We start from the raw sequence: 15,939 nt of genomic DNA, 5'->3' as shown, positions 1-15,939 counted from the left end.
CGCTCATTGCTTCTGGGCCTGCTGGCACCCCCGTGAGAGCCAGCACCCGGGGTGGACCGCCCCCCCCAGGCACGCCACTGTCCCGGAGAACCCCTTTAAAGCGGTTGTTTAATCTCATCCTAGTGATATGCCATCAATGTCAGATAGGTGTGAATCCCATCTCTGAGACCCGCACCTCTCTCCAGAACGGGCCTCGAAAGTGAAGCAAAGCGCATGCAGGTCTTACTCTCCATTCGTTTTTATGAGAGTCCCATAGAAATGAACAGAGAACGCATCGTGCAAGCGCAGCCACTGCTCTATTCATTTCTATGGCACTGCCACAAATAGGCTAACCAGCGCTCGGCTATTTTCCACAGTGCCCTACAAATAAATAGAGGGCGACAGCACATGCTTCGTTCACTTTAGGGGTCCATTTCTGGAGATAGATGTGGGTCCCACCTCTGGCGATATGCTACCCATATCGAAAAATGCTGTGGGCCAAGGCCAGTATTCAATTTTTAGGGATCCTCCAAGTTGCTTATCTTATCATCTAATATTGCATTTCGTACATAATGTTATTTTTTCCCTATACTAGCTTGCCATACATTAATTTTGTGTCTGATTAAAAAAATATATATATTTTAGTATTTTTAAATTTTAGTTTCTTTCTATTTTTCATTGCATAAATATTTTTATGAACATTTTTTTATCTGAGATTTTGAAATTAATCTGGCCTGTAAAATGTAAGGACGTGTTTTGTTCCCTTGTGTCCGGTAAGAGCGTATCTCACCTGTGTGGTCACGGGGATCAGCTAGAAGATGGTGTGTAAACAATAATATTTGCTTAGTTCTTTGGAACGTCTTGGAATTCCCTTTTTCCTTCGAAGTCACTTGACTTCTCTTGCTAATATGTCGCCACACCTGTCTAAATAATTTATTATACATGGACACCGGCAGACCGCACATGCCAGGCACTTTAATAGAAATACCTTTACTTGTCCGTGTCTGCGGACCAGAATTGGACATGTTCTATTATTTTGTGGAACGGAAGTGAGGATGCGTAACGGAAGTGCGGATGCGGACAGCACACTGTGTGCTGTCCGCATCTTTTCCAGCCCTGTTGAAAATGAATGGGTTCGCACCCGTTCCGCAAAATTGCAGAATGGATGCGGACCCATTCGAATGGACCCTAAGCATGGTAGGAAATCTTCTATACGGCTGTCATCTGATTTTATAAATTTTACAAGTTTAAAATTTTGTAGAATAACTTTTTGTCGTTTTCATTTGTTAAATTTGTAAAAATCTCTTCATCGGCTTCTAAGTTTTATTGTTTCTAAAATATAGCTGAGTCCTAAAATGGTACCTACAGCGCAGCTCCCAGATGACCGGTCACCCAACTTTCCTACCATCCTGACTGTCAAATGTGGCGAGGCCAGCACAGTAACGCAAAAACTTGAGCAAATTTTTTGCGCAAGTGCCATTGAAAAAATGTACAATCTTGCAGTTTGCAAAGTGGTGTATTATAAATGAGAAATGTGGCCCATAGAGGTGAGTGAAATGTATGGCTAAGCATGTATCCATACACAACCTGACATGAAACTATGAGGCATCCAAATTGTTTGGTATTCATCTGCCCATAAATTAAAGTAATGAAGAATTATGGTGAATTCTAATTTAAAAAAAACTGGACAGAATATGACAATTCATGGTCTTGCCTACAGTAGTTTTCCCATAATCCTGAAATGAATGTTCACAGATCTCATCCACCAATTGCAGAAAAATAGATCTGCTTGGAAATTGAAATATGGTTTGGATTTTAAATCTGCAGCATGTCAATTATTTATGCAGATTTTCACCCATTCTAATACATTGGGTAAAATCTGCCACAAAATTTGCAACAGATTTTTTGCACCACTGCAAGAAAGTTACCATGCATGTGAATCCTCTTTGCTAACTGCCTGATTGTCAGGGGTGTTAAATGGGCTCAAGATAATCATTAGGGTACTGTTTTGATAAATGGATTGTCTCATCACCGACAAGCCCTTTAAGAATGCCATCTGCCTGGATTTCAGCACCCCAGGGACTAACATTTCAGAGCTTTCAGGCTCTCAATGTTGTAGCAATACCCAAGAATGGCTGTTTTAGACTTTTGAGTTAAAATGGTTCTTTGAGTGTCATAATGAAATTATTTTTATTTCCCTAGAGTACCTCAAAAACTGCATATTTTTGCTCCCTATACCTGTTTGTCATGTCGGCTCTTTCCTTCCCCTGTTCTCAGCATCACTGCATCCTGGCAGGATGTTTACACACAGAACTTCCTGTTGGGGTTTCTAACCAATCCCAGCATGCTTTGCTCTATAATGTTTCTCAGGGCTTGTTCTTCCTCCCACACTGTTCCCTCTTCAGTAGTCATGCCCCCTACACCACCCCTCTCCATGCTAGCTAGGTGAAGAAAGCTCTGTGAAGCAAGGCGATGAAAACAGAAAGTTCTGTATGTAAACATCCTGCCAGGATGCAGTGATGCTGAGAACAGTGGAAGGAAAGTGCTGACATGAATACAAGTATCTGGGGCATTGTTTGAGGTACTATGGAAAAAATGTCTTTATTGTAAAACTGGAGAACCACTTTAATGTGACTGTGGTGGGACCTTGGTGTAGATAGATGAGAGAATTCTAACATGTGATCTTGGACTAATTTAAAGAGGAAATGGAAATAGATTGGATTTACTGTTGTGTATTGAGAAAATGGACCTACCACAAACCTAATGCTAGGCTTGGAAACCAGAAGTAGAGTCTAATTAGCTGACCAGTCTTTATCAAGGTGCCCAATATGATTGAATGGATTTGGATGTGTGCCACATAAGGCAAGAAAATGGATCTGGGCTAAATTGTTGTATCTGAACCAGAAGGCACAATCGAGAAAAAGGCTGGATGGAAGGCGATGACCACAAGCATAGATGAATCATCCTTGGATAAGGTCTGGTATCTAAAAAACAATGATCAGACTAAGAAATCAAGAATCAGAATACCAGAACAGTAATATCTAAAGAAGAGGAAGTCTGGTATGAGGGTCACTAATCAGGGCAAAAGACTTCAAGAGTCATGCAGCACGGCCATCTTGAATAGACCGATAAAACAGTCCAGAATCTTACATGTGCTTGTTGGGTTGGCAAAACCAGTAAGATTCGCCATGTTTATTGTAGACACGATATAGATTTGGTAGTTCTGACTTATATACCATGAATAGATAAAAAATGATGTCGTTTTTGACCTTGAGGACCAAGTGTGTCGGTGGCCAAAAGTGGCTTCTACTTGTTCTGGCCATGAGAAGTGATCAGTATTTCTATTGGCGGACAGCACTGGTGAATGGTATTTTAATCTTGCGCTTAGACATTTCCATTGCAAGTATCACAGTTTTCTTTCCATTACATTAGGAGGATCTGAAATGATTGGATTTAGCAGATTTGCTTTGTTTCTGAGAAATATTTCCCGATGAGTCCACGTGCAGTCCTCCCTTACCCGTGTTATGTTTGTCTAAAGAAGACAGCATGTGTGGCCAAGCCATGCCGGTCGGTCTGACTTGTCAGATGCGTAGATTACTATTAAATCCATCGACTAGACCCTTCACTTGTTGAGGACACTTACAGGAATTGCCAGCGACTAATATTATTTTAAAGAGTAGTTCATCACCCAAGTATCAGTAGCTGTGAAAATAGCTCTCGTCTCATTCCTGAGCACATCTGTAATTCCTTGGGAGATTTGTGGCAGGCAGTTTGGAAAAGTCTGACATTGGAAAATTTGTGTCGCTGTGGGGGGGGGGGGTGGGGTGTGCTTCAGAAAGATGAGCTACGTTGGTGATGTATCTGTAATTTGTATTGAACTTCGATGAATGTGAAAAGTATGTAAGTTCCCCCCACATTTATATAATAAAACTATAATACCTCAATACAATATCCATGTATTGGAGGTAAGTTAAGCACAGATGACTACGATCTCAGTAGGACCCTGCCTTGGTGTCTGTCCAAGATTTGGGATGCAAATGAGCTCTTAACAAGCTCTGCCTCTAATGCCACCCGATGTAAGGCAGCTATCCTATAAGTCAACGTTTGAACCTTTAACTAAGCCAGTAAGTGGCTTGTATCAACCTTCTCTCCATGATAAATGCCACTTACTGAAGCAAGACAACCCCTTTAACTGGGTGAGAGGCCGAGTCAGAATTTGGGGGGTCCTGTCCAAGATACCACACATCAAATATGGGTCAGAAAGGCCTTTGGCTTAATTCTAAACCCTTTTCCTTCTCATCTGTAGTTTGAAAAGCACTGACTGTTCAGGCAATATGTATATTAAAGAATTATTCTCATCTCAGAGATTGATGAGATATTGCTAGGATATGCCATCAATTTCAGGTAGGTGCAGGTCCCACCTCTGGCCCCCTGAAGTCTTGGGAGAGCAGCAATGCATGAGTGGCCACCCTTCATTTACCGCTATGGGAGCACCTGCTCAGCTATTTTCAGGACTCCCATAGCAGTGAATGGAGAGGCCTGCACAATGTGCTCTCCCTCACTTCAGGAGCCCCGTTCTGGTGATAGGAGCATGTCCCAGGGGTAGGACCCTCACTTATCTGACATAGATGGCATATCCTAGCGATATCCCATCCATGTCTAGGAATGATGGGAATACCCCTTTAATATGTCTGCTGAATGCTAGTTTGGCTGACAACTATATCTTGCGATCCGTCCATATACCTGCATGTGTCCTAGACAGGAACAGGGTCGAGAATCGCTGACAGACTCCTTTCACAAAGGATTATCTCCCTGAGTACAAAAGAATCTGCAGATGAAATCCAACTGCTTGATCTTCATCTCCCCCAGACCATAGTTGCCAACAGTCCTGAATTTGTAGCGCCTGTCCCTAATTTGATAGACTTTAGACAGTTCTTGCTAATTCAAGGTGTCCTAGGCTGAAAATAAGTGGGGCTCGTAAATGTGTGTCCCCCATGGTTTGAGGGCCTCTTTGTCCCGAATTTACCAACTGCAACATTGGTAAGTATGCCAGACATCTGTTTTCGGTGGAGAGTTGGGAGGAGATATGTAGGGAGTCTTCCGAGATGTGTTATAGGGGAAGTACTGTAATTTTCAGGTTGTATTCTAAAAAAAAATTGCACCGCCTTCTCAATTTTGGCCTCTTGAGAAGGACCTAACAGGTACATGAGAATGTACTTCTTACTTTTGGAACTAGACCCATAGACTGCACCTTACCAGCTTGTCCTGGAAAATGCCCCTAGAATGTGGAAGAACGTCACTGACCTATACAGAGATCTGACCTCAGTTCCATCAAATAACCTTGGATAACATTGGAACGCCAATTGAGAATCACAGCATCCCTACTCATCCTCACTTATGATATTGTGGCTGAACGGACATTAATTCAAAAAGCATGTTTCAATATCCATCTGAGTTGAAGTGGGTGCAGACCTCAAAACAAGAATAGGGTTACGATTCTCTCTGGGGAAGTAGGTCCTTGAGACACAGTGGGTTCTGCGCTGGTCAAAACTGAAGTGTGGAATATGATCAATTACTCTCTCTAGTTACACCCCTGATTATCACCACCTACTTGGAAATCAACATCAAGGTTGTCCTCTCCATGCCATTGTCCAACGGTCAACTAATCCAGTAGTGGTGACTTCATGCCCAGTTAGGCTGCATTTATAGACAGTACACTTAAATCTGCAGACGTTCTTGCCCCTTTTTTGTGATTTTTGCAGACCTAGTTCTTTGGAAAAAAAAAAGATGATCCCTCGTGATCATGACACAGATTGCATAGAAAATGTCTGTCCGGGGTTTATTTCCTTCGGGATGTTCAGATTCGTTGTAACCACACAGCCAGAATGTAATCAGAGGTTACAGCGTGGGATTAAGATAAACCGCACATTGACGGGAACCTGACGGGGCTGATGTGATACAGACATATGGTCTTCTGCCAGTGTGATACCTGGCCTTACTATCCATGAAGGAGCTAACCACATGGAGCTCCCAGGCCCATCCATTCACGGGTCATGCTTTTCAGCCCCGCTCTGGATCTCAGCACGGAGAACTGCATCATGTTAATTGGTGTTACATCATTCTTCACAATCTTCTTTTCAGCAGTCTCGGACTTCATTACAATGCTCGTCCATCATGTCGTTTTATGCTAGTAGAGTGCCAAAATCTTCTGTAATGTTATATCCGTACAATAGCCTCTGCAGTTTATAAAATCAGGGAAGTATCATCAGCAGTAACATGGCCATGGAGGCCATCATCCACCTGAACTCCTGAGTAGCCACTGTCAATGGTGGATTATAATAGGGGCTTTTGGGTCGGCAGCCTCGGGCCTGACATCTCTGTGGGGCCCAACACCGGTCCGAATGCCACATTACAGAATACATTCAGCAGGGCTGAGCGCTGCAGTGTCTCCCTGGACTGTGTGGCCGCACAGATTCTATTCCCACTATTCGCTAACCAGCTCAGGGCCGCTTTGTAGGCCGACTCTCCACTGCAGTCCCCGCTTCCTCCCTCTTGCAGAATGAGGATGGTGTGCCAGCTTTGAGCATCAAAGACTGCAGTATCATCTACTCACATTATCTGTACCCAGAGAGTTATCATTGTGCGATGTGGGGTGTTACGTAGGACTGCAGGGAACATCTTATACATTATCTGTACTCAGATCATTATCACTGTTATCTGTGGCATTACATGGGACTGCAGGTGACATCCACTACAATATTTGTACTCGGATACTCTGAATACAAATAGTGTAGTAGATAGTACCTGCAGTCCTATGTAACACCACAGATAATACAGTAATAGCTCTCTGAGTACTGAGTATATACTGTGGCTCCCAATAATATTAATGTCCCCATTAGTGCCCCCAGCAATATTAATGCACCCAGTAATAGAAATGTCCACATTAGTGTGCCCCAGAATTAATGCCCTCATTAGTGCCCCTAGTTAGAGTAATGACCCCATTAGTGCCCCCCAGTAAGAATAATTACCCAATTAGTGCGCCCCAGAATGAATAATGCCCCATTAGTGCCCCCTAGAATTAATGCCCCTCATTAGTGCCCCCCCAGTAAGTATAATGCCCCCATTAGTGCTCCCAGTAAGAATAATGCCCCTATTAGTGCCCCCCAGTAAGAGTAATGCCCCCATTAGTGCCCCCTTCTCTGCTTCTTCTTATCTAATATTGCTGGTAGAAAAAAATTACCGGCATCGGCAGGGCCACTGAAATACCGGCCCTGCTGGTGAGATGCCGGCCGAGGGGCAACCCTACCTATAATGCACTTAATCCACCCCTGGCCACTCTGCCTAGTTATTATAGGGTACCCAGCTTCATGACATTACATGTAGAGCTCCGACTTCTAGAGGGAGCAGATGGGGTAATAGAAATACATGAGGACACTGCTGATAATGCTAATAGTGGTGTAACCAGTTCAAGACCAGGCCATTTACCTCCGTTCCTGATCAGACATATTTTCCATTCTTTTCAGTACATACGTCTTTGAAAGCCATAACTTAGATTTTTGCACATTTTATCATAGATGCATAGATCTTTATTTTTACGTCATTTTTATTTTTAGTATTTTATTGTTTTTAATTTTTGTATTCAGGGAAAATGAAAAAATAAAGGGAAAAATGTTTTCATACCTTTTTAATAGCAAAAGGTGCAACCAAAATACTTTTTTTAAATTCATACAAGGCTGCTGAGCCTCACTGTAGAGCTGATCTGGGTGTGCTAAGACCCAGGAGTTCATTCAGTTACCTGGCACCCAGTGATCGCATGATCGTTAGGACCGGAGCTTGAGGGCAGCATTACCACTTCAAGATCTAAATACACAGTCCCCTTTAAGCCACGCCCTTTGCTCACAAAGCCCCATCTCTTTCCCGCTAAGCCACACCCTCTAGCTGAGAAGGAGTAAAAAGTTTCTAAAACACATCATACTTGTGGTGCATGTGCAGCGACCGGGCCGCAGGGGCAATATGTGTGAGTTATGGTGGGCCGATGGGGGTAGTAGCAGTTTGACTCACGGTTAGCAGCGCTCCCTGTCCCCGGCGTGCAGTGAATAAAAGGACAGCACCAGTTCCTTCGGGGCACACTCTGTTGTCCATGGACTCCCGCCAGATGGTGGTTGAGGTGCCCTTGGTGGTGTGGGTTTAAGGTGCCGTGGAGGCAGGGTCCTTGGTGTTCATGACGCCAGCACCGTAAGGTGCAAACAGGTGATAAGTTTGCACAATAAGGAGACCAGTTCTATTAACAAATTCCCAGTACTTTACTGAAGCTGATCCATAGGTCATCAATGTGCGCAAAAGTCATTTACAGCAAGGCAGCTTCTACAATGGCTCAGGTTAGTTCCCAAAAGTTGCATAAGGGGTATTATCCTCTATAACAACCAATCCCTTGTTTCTCCAGGCTGGAGGGATGGACTATCTCTGCTGTGCTGTATAGTCATATACTTCTATAATCTTTCCCTTCTATGGGCTGGTACATGGAACTAACTCTGGAGTTTAGATAACTCTCCAAAATGGCTGCTGAGATGCCGCTTTTTCCTCAGACATCACACTCTCCTCCTTCTTCTTCTTCTTCTCCTCTCTGAGCAGAGCAGAGTCAGCCCTGGGAGGCTTGTTAGAACCTTCCCCTCCCTGTGCAACTTTAAGGGAACTCAGGCACAAGCACATTTTCATGAAACACAATCCCAATATTAAGCAGTGTGTTTCAGGACACTGCACGTGCACACCAGTTTTTTTTGGCACACATTAAAGCAGAATTTAGCTAAATAAATCTCCTCCTTTGTGCTCCAAGTCCTCACCATATAAACAACAGTATTCTCATTCACTGACAGCAAACAGAGATCCTAAAAACGGTGAGGAATTGAAACATAAAGTCTATTAGGAAGTTGTAGAGCGAAATAATCACTTCAGCTCTATGTTATTTGTAATGAGACCCTTTTGTGGTAATCACCGTACTTCATGTTTGTGTCTCTCGTACAGGAGGATTACCCTGATGTTCTCCAGTGGATTCAATCAAGAAGCAAAAATGGTTTGATAAAATCAAGCAAGATGTCTTTGAAAATCTGCGACTCCCCGCAGCATGATATGGACATCACTCCATCTCTAGGTGCACTCATCACTGGAGAGGAAAGCTTCACGTCTGAGGACTTCAACATGAACAGATACCGGGAGAATCTCCAAACCGAAAAGCTTGGTAAAGCCGTACTGTTTTCAGAGGTCACTACCTCCACGTTTAGTGTTCTTGATGGGTAAGTTCAACCTAGACTTCTTCCAAGTCTTATTCTTTCTTTTATCATCATTACCATGGAGTAGGGATTGACCGATATTGATTTTTTTAGAACCGATAGCCGATAATTTATACCAATATTTTATATCTCATAATATATATATTACAGTTTCAATAAAAAGTATGTGAACCCTTTGGAATGATATGGATTTCTGCACAAATTGGTCATAAAATGTGATCTGATCTTCATCTAAGTCACAACAATAGACAATCACAGTCTGCTTAAACTAATAACACACAAAGAATTAAATGTTATCATGTTTTTATTGAACACACCATGTAAACATTCACAGTGCAGGTGGAAAAAGTATGTGAACCCCTAGACTAATGACATCTCAAGAGCTAATTGGAGTGAGGTGTCAGCCAACTGGAGTCCAATCAATGAGATGAGATTGGAGGTGTTGGTTACAGCTGCCTGCCCTATAAAAAACACACACCAGTTCTGGGTTTGCTTTTCACAAGAAGCATTGCCTGATGTGAATGATGCCTCGCACAAAAGAGCTCTCAGAAGACCTACGATTAAGAATTGTTGACTTGCATAAAGCTGGAAAGGGTTATAAAAGTATCTCCAAAAGCCTTGCTGTTCATCAGTCCACGGTAAGACAAATTGTCTATAAATGGAGAAAGTTCAGCACTGCTGCTACTCTCCCTAGGAGTGGCCGTCCTGTAAAGATGACTGCAAGAGCACAGTGCAGACTGCTCAATGAGGTGAAGAAGAATCCTAGAGTGTCAGCTAAAGACTTACAAAAGTCTCTGGCATATGCTAACATCCCTGTTAGCGAATCTACGATATGTTAAATACTAAACAAGAATGGATTTCATGGGAGGATACCACAGAGGAAGCCACTGCTGTCCAAAAAAAACATTGCTGCACGTTTACAGTTTGCACAAGAGCACCTGGATGTTCCACAGCAGTACTGGCAAAATATTCTGTGGACAGATGAAACCAAAGTTGAGTTGTTTGGAAGAAACACACAACACTATGTGTGGAGAAAAAGAGGCACAGCACACCAACATCAAAACCTCATCCCAACTGTGAAGTATGGTGGTGGGGGCATCATGGTTTGGGGCTGCTTTGCTGCTGTCAGGGCCTGGACGGATTGCTATCATCGAAGGAAAAATGAATTCCCAAGTTTATCAAGACATTTTGCAGGAGAACTTAAGGCCATCTGTCCACCAGCTGAAGCTCAACAGAAGATGGGTGTTGCAACAGGACAACGACCCAAAGCATAGAAGTAAATCAACAACAGAATGGCTTAAACAGAAGAAAATACGCCTTCTGGAGTGGCCCAGTCAGAGTCCTGACCTCAACCCGATTGAGATGCTGTGGCATGACCTCAAGAAAGCGATTCACACCAGACATCCCAAGAATATTGCTGAACTGAAACAGTTCTGTAAAGAGGAATGGTCAAGAATTACTCCTGACCGTTGTGCACGTCTGATCTGCAACTACAGGAAACGTTTGGTTGAAGTTATTGCTGCCAAAGGAGGTTCAACCAGTTATTAAATCCAAGGGTTCACATACTTTTTCCACCTGCACTGTGAATGTTTACATGGTGTGTTCAATAAAAACATGGTAACATTTAATTCTTTGTGTGTTATTAGTTTAAGCAGACTGTGATTGTCTATTGCTGTGACTTAGATGAAGATCAGATCACATTTTATGACCAATTTGTGCAGAAATCCATATCATTCCAAAGGGTTCACATACTTTTTCTTGCAACTGTATATTAGTTGTTAGTCACTGAGGTGGTGGGCATTTGCACTTGGCACTAGTATATTATAAATGTAAATTATAAATTAATAAAGCCCTTAGTTGGTAGTCAATTTATAATTTACATTTATAATATACTAGTGCCAAATCCCAATTTCCACCCCACCCCCCTCACTGACTTTATTAACCCCTATCAGACCTCAGATCAGACCTATATAACCACTATAAGACCTCCAAATGAATAAAATAAAAAAAACTTCTCACCTCTCCTGCGCCGCGGCTCCTCTTCATCTCCGGGTCCGGCGTCTCGCTCCCCTGTCTTCTCCGGCCCGCGCTGCACTGTCACCTGACAGCATGCAGCTTGAGATCATAGTGCGCGCACTACGTCCCGACTCTGTACGGGGTCAGAACAGTGCAGCGCGGGCCCAATCAAAGAAGACTAGGGAGGATGAGTATCGGAAGCGCTTGCTGCACTTCTTCCCCGCTCCCGGCACCCGATGCATACTAGTGCGCGCTTCCATAATGGAAGCGCTCACTAGTATTCGCTTTATATGCATTATTATTATATTGGCAAGGTTAGATGCCGATACCGATAATGTACAAAATCCTGGATATCGGTCGATCCCTAACATGGAGCATTGCCTTTAATTTTCCTTAAGAGAGCCAGTACCTCCCCGAAGCTTTGTTTAAAGGGATTCTGTCACCTTCTTTTTGCTTATTAAACTAGGCATAGTGTCAGGTAGTCATAGCAGAAACATTTAATTTGTTCCCTTTCTTATGGCAAACCATTGCTTCAATTAGAATAAAAAGTATGCTAACGAGTTGTTCGGAGCACTTAGGGCGGGCCCTTTTCCCTTGGTTGCACCATTGTTCCACTCCTCTGCTTACTATGCCTGTCCTACTTCTTGGTAATTGCCTAGGCCAGACTTCTGAGAACAGCTCTCGCCTGACCTCGTTATTTCACCCCTTGCACCAGGCATCAGAATTTCAGTGCATGTGCACTACACTTCTCTCCAGGACAGGAATAATTTACTGTGCATGCGCCAAAATTCTGGCACACGCACGAGATTACGGAGTCAGGTAAGAGCAGTTCTCAGAAGCCTGGTCTTGTCAATCACCAAGGGATAGGAGGGACTTAGTGAGCAGAGGGAAGGAATAATAGTGTCCTCGGTGCTCCGAACAACTCATTTGTATATGTATTCAAACTACTTTTTGTGCTATTTGAAGCAACAATTTAACTAAAGAACAGTAACCCTTTGAAAGTCTCTGCTAGCACTACCTGACACTAAGCTTAGTATCATCAGCAAAAACAAGGAGGCAGCCAAGGGGCTTATCTCATGATAAATGTGTTAAAAATGAAAATCAGACATGACATAGTACATGACAAAGCTAGAACCAGTCCTGTACTTCACATGGATCCAGAACTCTTCCCATTCATTACTCCACTCGCTCTGCTAGATTTATTTCCAGCTGGCACCTCAGGGGCGTGTCTTTTTCTCAGGGCATTTGGCCTTTTTGCTGTAGCTCTCGCCCTATCACAGCTCAGGGTGTGTTGTGTCCTTTCTGCTGCAGCTCATTCCCTGTAACCATCACAGCTTCTAACAGGAGGCAGTTGAAGAGTGGAACTGAGGATGTGCAACCACTTCAGCGATGTTACCAAGGTGGACAGAGAAATAAGTAAAAGAACAAACAGCAGGCAGAGCTAAACGAATACATTTTATTTGATAACCGTACTAAATTTTTAATTGCATTCTATTACAAAAGCATTCAGATCCAGTTGAGTATTTTTTGTGGGACAACCCCTTTTACGTTACCTACATTCCCCTAAATGTGTCATTCCATTGAACCAAAATGTCCATTGGTGTTTCATATCTGGTGGATATATTGAAGAAATTAATCCGGCTTCAAAGAGAGTCCTACCAATTGTCTAACTGGTTTGGGCAACCCCCTATTTCAGGATGAGGGCCTCCCTGGTTGATTAGGTAGGGTCATTCTGATAGGATTCCCAGTTTTCAGGTGTTGTCTCTATTTTCTTTGCCAGGCAACTGTCGGTTCTGGTTAATAGAAGTGGTGTCTTATTATCTCAATGTGCCGTAATAGACTCAGTTACGGAAATTTATTGCTTTCCAGTTCATTATCTGGCTGCCAAGCAACTTTCAGCCGGCTGTGATCTTCTGCGTATGGTCTGCACAAACCCTAAAAAAAATTGTCTTCATCATAGGAGACTATTCTCGGCTTCTAGTCCTTGCGTTGTATAACTTGACCATCGGACAGCAGCTTGTAGTTTTTATGTTTTTATGATGTTGGTTTGTCTTGTGCACCTTAATACGCCTTACAGATGATATTTGCAGCGTGACGCGGCTTTACTGTCTGCCTGCGAGATGATTGGATGAATCTCTGAGGTTCCGCGGATAATGGATTGGATAGAGCAAGGTATCTCTGCTGTGTTAATAAATGTAGGGATTAGATCTGGTGTGACAATTGCTTTTTAAGTTGGACATTTTCCTCTCTCTCATTTTCTCACCTTTCCGTCATCTCAAATGCTCTCGAGAAATTTTATCCCCTTTTAAAAAAATTTGGTGATGGTGAAGCGTTGTCTTTCAGCTTTATACATTTGTATATGGCTAAAGCAATACCTAACCAGATATGAAAGTCCTCCTACCATGGTCTTGCCCACACGAGGCACGATTAAAGAGAGAAGACCTTGTGCTCAGAGCATTATCCAGTAGGGGGGCAACAGTGAACACAGGAGAAGCCTCCTCCAAGGGTAAACGTAATATAAAACCTATTCACCAATCAGAAGCATGATGACAGTTTGACCCTCATCAGATATAAAGTAAGCCATACATTGTGTACCATAGTGAAGTGCCATTTTTGGATCCTCGAACAATGCTCGCAGAACATAGGACTTGGGGGTCTATCCAAACCTCCCCTCTTTGTAAACAGCTTAGAGTTTTTCTTGTTTCCACACATTCTCGCCTTGTTAGAGTGCCCATAAATATGAAAGAAATCAGCGTAACTGGCCAATATTCTTATTTATATTGGGTTTTCCGTCCATCCCTCGATTGCAGATGTCAAGAGGCAGAACCATTGGGTAGGTTGGATTTCGGCACGCTCAAAACGTTGATCCCACTGGAGATAGTCTTCTGCTAGAGGTCTCTGGTAACAACTTATTCCCACCTTCCCATAGAAAGTACGTGCTAATCCAAGCATGCGTGTTTATGGTGGTTACTCTAGTGTTAGTAGGCAACCTGAAGCTAAACAGTTAAAAGTTTTGATCACTTTCTGGGTACTGTTGACCAATGTCTGTGTAAGATGACAATATGCCACTTACTAATATATTCTTTGTTGATATTCTGTGAAGGTTTTCTATATTTTTATAAGCCCCCTTTTTGAGAAAATCTTCTGTGCTTCCACACAGAGCTCCTGTCCATAAGATGGCCACTGAAGGAGGGTCATGTGACCAGACATCACTCGGCCACCTCCATTTCTAACACATTGCACCTACCCTAAACTCTTAACAGTCCAAGCGCAGATGGCAGGCGCAGTGTATTTGCCTGGAAAACACTTGAACTTCCTTTAGAAGACATTTAATGGACAGGAACTGCATGTGTACAGCTCAAAAAGACTTGACTGACACAGGGAATAGCTTATGAAATATAGAAAATGGTGCAGAATATCAACAAAGATTATATTAGTAAGTGCCATATAGCCATCTGACAAAAGCATTCAGCAACCCTAGACCGAAAGTGACCAACCCCTTTAAGTACAGAGGAGGTAACCAATACAGCTGAGAATTTTTTACACCACTTCCCGATTCAGATTCCAATCCTTTGTCATTAGGATGGGGACTACCATCTGGGACATTGATGGATATTTCCAGCAGTCCTATATCGGCAGGGGCGGATTGGCCATAGACTTTACAGGGAAATTTCCCAGTGGGCCACCTGGGCCCTCCTCGCGGCCGGCAAGTGGAAGTTTTTAGGGATGTATTTTGTGCTGCTGGCAGTATTTTGTGATGGACTGTGGTATTTGGCTCTGTTGGGGTGATATAATGTGGTATTGCTGGCCTTGCCTTCTATCAATTTGGACCCAACTACAAAACGGGGCCACTTTTAGTATTTTTTCCAGGTCCACTTTAATTTCCCAGTGTGCCCCTGGGAGAGGTGGCGGTGCGCTCTCCAGTTACCGCTATGGGACTTCTGAAAATAGCTGAATGTGTTCGCTTGCCTGTTCTCAGAACAACTATAGCGATGAATGGAGAGCATGCTGCGCAGGAGCGGTGTGTTCTCCCTCACGTCGGGGACCCGCACCTCCTAGAGATATGCCATCAATGTCCCAGATGGGCCAACCCCCTTTAAGTGAATCTACTCTCTTGTTGTTTTCTACGGACCGGCGAATAGAAAAATTGGTGAATCTCTGGAAACGAATTGGTCTAGTTCCCATCTGGTTCCTGTTTACAGAGGAAATGTATGCCCGTGCTGCCTAGTTTTCATACATGTCTGCTGTTATGCTGTTATTCGAATGTGAATATAATCTTCACAGGTACATCGCGGCCAGTTTTGAGAGCTTAAATATTCCGCCTCCCCCCCCCCCTCCGCAGCGCTAATGAGGACACTTAGAAGCCTATGCAGATCCCGACCACAGAACAAGTCAAATCCTGCCAACAATAATACAACATATATATTAATATGTAAAACATCAACAGAGACCATCTGGAGATCTAATGAATAATCAAGGGATTCCAAATTAAACTATAGAATTTTTTTCCCCTCCCTAGCTCTGAATCTTTAGGACAACACTGTCAAATTCAATTTAGTCAGCTCGGGCCTAGAATCCATTTTTCAAACTTTCTGTGACAGGACTAATCGCTTCCACCTGTTGTTTGACTCTGAGCCTTGACTGGCATCTTACCAGT

At 43.1% G+C, this 15,939-nt stretch overlaps 1 protein-coding gene across 4 annotated transcripts in view; it reads left to right on the top strand.

Moving 5' to 3' along the window:
- Positions 1–15,939, top strand: part of LOC122932980 (biotin--protein ligase-like) — a 176,383-nt gene that overhangs the window by 60,642 nt on the left and 99,802 nt on the right. For all 4 annotated transcript variants that reach the window (XM_044287682.1, XM_044287683.1, XM_044287685.1 and 1 more), the window contains exon 7: positions 9,001–9,269. In XM_044287682.1, the coding sequence (XP_044143617.1) occupies positions 9,001–9,269 (269 nt within the window). The remainder of the gene's footprint in view (positions 1–9,000; positions 9,270–15,939) is intronic.

The sequence above is a fragment of the Bufo gargarizans genome, chromosome 3 (genome assembly GCF_014858855.1).
Source record: "Bufo gargarizans isolate SCDJY-AF-19 chromosome 3, ASM1485885v1, whole genome shotgun sequence".
Taxonomy (NCBI): domain Eukaryota; kingdom Metazoa; phylum Chordata; class Amphibia; order Anura; family Bufonidae; genus Bufo; species Bufo gargarizans.
Note: the sequence above shows the minus strand (reverse complement) of the source record. Positions and strands in the feature narration are given on the sequence as shown.